Below are 5,489 nucleotides of genomic sequence, written 5' to 3'. Positions count from 1 at the left end.
ACCCCAAACCAGCAGGCCCACCCCAAACCAGTTTCACCCTCTGAAGAGCAGATCCACCATCTGGGCGGCAGCGAATCCAGGTGGATTTCAGGTTGGATTTGTAGAGCTGTGGCAGCACACTACGTCTAAAGAAGAGCCTTGAGAAGGGCCACCCAAGAGTGACAACAGACACCTTAGACGTGTCCTCAACTCACCAGCATCTTCTCTGATTGGACACATCCAGCTTCACCCTGTTCTTTAAACAACTCAACACCAATAACAGCGACTTTGCTACGTTCCTCCACTTTTAAAAGAGAATTTTCAGGAATTAACCCCGTTTGGGTTAATTGTTCCTCAAGACTCGTAACTTCTGAGCGCGGAACGAACCTTCTCACAGGAGTGTCGTGTGGATAAAGTCCTCAGAGCTGAAAGCTCACGGTGGAAGTGACGAAGGTGATTTTGGTGGAGGACTGCAAGTTCACGTGGTCCACGCCGGCGGCGAGTTAATACACGATCAAAAAATGAAATAACGAGACTCTGCGCTCACCCTGCTCCTCGATCAACCAACGAACCGGCCGTCCATGGGCCACCCGTGGGTTCTGGTCATTGTCCTGCTCTGCTCTGCACTGGGGTGACCTCACCTCCAGCACTGGGGGCAGTTTGGGCACCACAGGATAAAAAGGATCTAAAGCTGCTGGAGAGTGTCCAGAGGAGAGCCACAAGATTGGTGAAGGGCTTAGAGGGGAAGGGTGTGAGGAGAGGCTGAAGGCACTTGGTTTGTTCAGCCTGGAGGAGACTGAGAGGAGATCTGATCATGGTCTAGAACTTCCTCCCAAGGGGAAGAGGAGGGGCAGTCGCTGATCTCTTCTCTCTGGCCACCAACGAATGCCAGGAGCAGAGGAAATGGCAGGAAGATGTGACAGGGGAGGGTGAGGTTGGCCATGAGGAAAAGGTTCTTGAGGCAGAGGGTGGTGGAGCACTGGAACAGGCTCCCCCGGGAGGTGCTCATGGCACCAAGCCTGACAAGATTCCAGCAGCATTTGGCCAAGGCCCTCAGGGACATGGTGTGAATGTTGGGATTGTCCTGTGCAGGGACAGGAGTTGGACTCCATCATCCTGGTGGGTCCAACTCACCACTTTCAGTGATTCTAAATACGTGAAAAACACACCACGACCACGACGGGACAACGGCAGCAGCTCCCACCCTCGTTCAGGCTTCACGCCCGACCTCAACCCCGCCAATCCCACGACCGAAGGACAAAAAGCACCAGCCTACCTTCGTCGTCCTCCTCAGGCTGCGCAGGATGTTCCTCCTCCTGGGATCTTCCCCGTCGGCCGTCTCGTAAGGGATCACGGCGTTATCGCCTTTGTACCCTTGGGAAGTTGGATCTTCCTCTTTTTTTCTAATGGGTCCCAGTTCATCGTCGCTCCCAATGCTGAAGCTGGTTCGGTAACTGGAGAACCTGCCCAGCCTCGTGCAGCGCGTCCGGTACAACACGGGTTTGCTAACGACCGACACTTTCCGGCCTCGCTCCAGGGAGCTGGTGTCCATCTCGCTGTCCGAGCCGTTACCGCTGCCGTTCGATTGGGTTTTGTTGATGTTTCGGATGGTGATGATCTTCCCCTGGGTGCTGTCATGAGGCACCGAGTAGATGTTCTCCTCTTCATTTCTGGGTTTGACCACGGCGTCCATCGGCTCGGCGTGCTAACGACCGACACTTTCCGGCCTCGCTCCAGGGAGCTGGTGTCCATCTCGCTGTCCGAGCCGTTACCGCTGCCGTTCGATTGGGTTTTGTTGATGTTTCGGATGGTGATGATCTTCCCCTGGGTGCTGTCATGAGGCACCGAGTAGATGTTCTCCTCTTCATTTCTGGGTTTGACCACGGCGTCCATCGGCTCGGCGTAATCGGAAGGGTCGAAGCAGTCGGTGGGCAACCAGCTACTAGAAGACATGGATTTCCTCTGCCCATCCCGATGTCCCTGCTCCAAATACGACAGGTCCCCCTTCGTAATGTCAAAATGCACGGGGGGCTTTGGTTTCACTGGAGGAGGTACTTTGTTGTTCAGCTTGTTTTCAAAAGTGCTCATGACGGAAATGAAAGACAAGCCATCGTTCCCCTCCAGCTCCATGGAAAGTTTCGAGTGGTCTTTGGGCAGGGTGGGCATGGATGTGTCCTCTCGGAAGGGGCTGTAGGTAGGGGGTTCAACGTCCTCCTCCGAGTCCTGCAGGTTGGAGTTGCAGAGAGGGGAGCCCGCTCGAGGCGAGTTGAACACCTCCTCCGTCGTGCTGCAGGCTTCGGCCACGTTGTCGTACATGTGGGTGGCTTCGATGATGTTTTTTTTCTCCACCACGTCCTTAAAAAATGAGTGGAAAATCTCCAGCTTATGCTGCGGTTGGCTACAAGGTATCGTGGTGAACTTGCCGTCGATCTCCTGAGCAATCTCCTCACCCTCAGTGAGCTGCTCTCTGCTCAAGTCATTGTCTAGGATGTCTGTGGAGCCATCCGTGAGGGCCACGACCTGTATGGGGATGATGTCCTGCACCTCACAGAGGAAGGCACGGAGCATGGCCAGGGACGCCTTGCGTTTTGCTGAGTAAAAGACAATGTAGCCGTGGACAAGCCGGCTTTTCCTCACGCTGAAGGAGGAATGGTAGGACAGGAGGGAGAGCTCCACGCGTCTCTTGTGTGGCCCGATGGATAACTCGAGGAGGACGGAGCTGCTGCTGCTGCATTGAGAAGGTCTGTAGGTCTGGGACTGCAGGATGGGTAAGAGGATGTCGTCCGCGTTGAAGGGATCGCCGCACATCAAGCACATGACGATCCGAAGGTCGACGTCCGCCAGGTCTTTGATGCTGGAGGTTGAGCTGACGAGGTTTAAATTGCGTTTTGAGTCCAGCAGCCCCTTCAAAACCTGGCTGATCTGCTTCTCGTTGATGTTACGGCCGTACCCGATGCCAGCAGACGCCGGGTCCAGAAAGACGCACTGCAGCTTGCTGGCGATCTGCTGGCCTTGCTGGATCAAGCTGTGGAGCGTCTCGCCGCTGGTGTCCCCCCGCTTGTTCACAAGGATGAGCGTCAGCGGGAGGTGAACCAAGTGATTCTCTCTCCTGCCGATAGTCGACTCTCTGCTCTTCTCGATGCTTTCCACCACGTAGGACAGCGACTCCTTGGAGTTGTAAAGGCAGAGACAACCATGAGGCTGAAAGGTGGGAGTCTGGAAAGAGTTGACGGGGAGCCGGACGTTGCCCTCGATCGGCCTCAGCGACAGCTCGTACATCTTCCCCTCGATCACGTACTTGTCATCATTGGTGCAAAGCGCCCGGATCTCGTTGGCCAGCTCGCGCGCCAAACCGTCCTTGCCAAGGATCACCAGGTTGATCCTGTCGATGTTGGAATCTGAAAGTAAGTTCTTCTGGTTGCGTTCGGAGGGTCTGATGAAGCGGGAGCTGATCAGGTGCTCGATTTTAGAGTCTATGCAAAGCGGGCAGCTGGGACACGTTTCCTTCGTTGGGTGGTACACAAAGTGGATGTGTTTCAAAATGAGGGCGTCACGCTCAGCCTGCAGCTTCTGCAGAGCTTTGAACCTTTGCTCTTCACCCAGGACATCCTGAATGACACCCATTTTCTCCTTGCTGGGCTTAGCGTCCAGCTCCAGTTCGTAAAACAGCTCCGAGTACTCCAAGAGCAGCTCCTGAAACTCCTCCTTGGCCTTCTCGATGATCTGCTTTTGGTGCTTGCTGTAGATATCCATGTAAATAGACTCCTCCAGCCACATGTAAAAGTCCTCGTTCATAATGAAACTGCGTGCTTCCTCCCAGGGCTTGCCGGGCGTGATGAAAGGAGAAGTCTCCAGGTTTTCTTTAAAAGCTCTTCTCATTTCTGCCCTTTTTCTCTCATTCCTCAGTTTTTCTAAATGAGCTTCGTAGAGCTGCTCTGCGGGCTGGGTCTCCATCAGGTCAAAGGGAATCCGCTCGTTCTCCATGTTGTCGATGTGGCTCGTGGCATCCCAGGGTGTCTCTTCCAGGACAATAAACCATTTCAGAAAGTCCGGCTTCGTCTCTAAGAGCTTCTCCACTTTTATGCAACTCAAGTGATCGATTTCATCCAGGTCTGGGATGAGGGCTTCAAAGGCTTGAGGAAGCATGGCGAGATACATCTTCCGCCGGCGCTCTATGTGCTCCTGCTTGAGGCGGTGGACGTGCTGCAGAAACAGCTTCTTGGCTTTCTGCGTTCCTTCCAGGTAGACGTAGTCCTGGTACTCCGGAGAGGATTGCATCTTGCGGCTCACGTTCGACCACGTCTCGTTGTGGTTTTTGACGATGCGGCTGACCAGCCACTCGTACTTGTCTTTAGCAGCAGCGATCTGTTGACTTTGCTGTTTCAAAGCTTCAAAGTAAGGGATGATTTTTGTCTTTCCCCGGCTTTTATCAATCAGCTGCACTAAAGTGCTGAAAGCCAAGTCAATGTTCACATTGGATCTAGCTGACGTCTCCACCACCTGGAGGTTCTTTTTGCTTAAGGCAAAAGTATGTGCATCCCGAATGTACCGCTCCACACCTTCGTCACACTTGGTCAGGACCACCACGATGGGCTTTTTTGTTTTCGCGAGTTGATTGTAAAGATTCGAAACGAATTTAAGCTGATCATCAAAGTTCCTGTTCATACCCCTGCTAACATCAATGCAGAGAAGAAAACCATCCACCAGCAGCTTTCCATCCGGCATCTGTTTTTGTTCAAAGTCCTGTTCCAGCCCAAGCTGATCAGTGCAAAAGTACATGAGTTTTTCAGCCGACGCCAGTTTGGTGGCAGCAGCCCTCTTGATATAGGGCTGCAGGGCCGTGCTGCGGTGAGGCTGAAAGGTCTGGTCGTCGATAAACTCCGTCTGCTCCACGACATGCATTTTACATTCGACACAGTCCTCCAGGGAACGCACAACTTCCCCCCAGTAGAGGAAATGGTCATTATTGACCACCCTTCCCCCAAAGTCACTGGTGCTGAGAACTGAAGTGTGGTCCAAATGAAACTCATCTGCACTGGGCCGGACGAACCGGTTGCAGAGGCAGGATTTCCCGATGCCGCACTGCCCCTTCTCCTTCTCCGTCCCGGATAATCCCACCACGCTAATGTTATAGGTGGGAATGCGAACATCTTGCTTTCTTGCCATCATCATCGTCCACACATCCTGTCCCAATCAACCGCTTCCGAGAGGATTAGTGTTTGGGGCACTCGGTGTGACCTGGGAGCTCGGTGGAAGGTGGGGTGACAGTTCTCAAGCCAGGCAGGACACTGGGGCGATGAACTTCGTTGTTCCCATCCTGTACGTACCAGCAGCGCTTCAGATCTTGCTGGTCCCCGCTGTTGAACGGCCGACGTTTCCCCCTAGGAGAAAGAGAAAAGAAACCCATCAGTGTTCCAGCTCAGGAACCCCAAACAAATCCCATTTTTGCCTTTTTTCTCGGCACTCAAACGCCGGGGAAACACCGGCAGCCGCAGAGCCGCGCCAGCCGC

General features: G+C 53.8%; 1 protein-coding gene across 1 annotated transcript; it reads right to left on the bottom strand.

Moving 5' to 3' along the window:
* Positions 1–1,255: 1,255 nt before the first annotated feature.
* Positions 1,256–5,151, bottom strand: ARHGAP35 (Rho GTPase activating protein 35; the record flags this gene model as incomplete). The annotated part of the gene is made up of 2 exons (XM_029084224.1): positions 1,699–5,151; positions 1,256–1,510 (listed from the first exon to the last, which is right to left on the bottom strand). Coding segments are annotated over exons 1-2 (3,708 nt in total), but the record flags the coding sequence as incomplete, so codon positions are not given.
* Between the last annotated feature and the right edge of the window lie 338 nt (positions 5,152–5,489).

The sequence above is a fragment of the Antrostomus carolinensis genome, unplaced genomic scaffold (genome assembly GCF_000700745.2).
Source record: "Antrostomus carolinensis isolate BGI_N321 unplaced genomic scaffold, ASM70074v2 scaffold50193, whole genome shotgun sequence".
Taxonomy (NCBI): Eukaryota; Metazoa; Chordata; class Aves; order Caprimulgiformes; family Caprimulgidae; genus Antrostomus; species Antrostomus carolinensis.
This window is presented reverse-complemented; position numbering and strand designations above follow the sequence as displayed.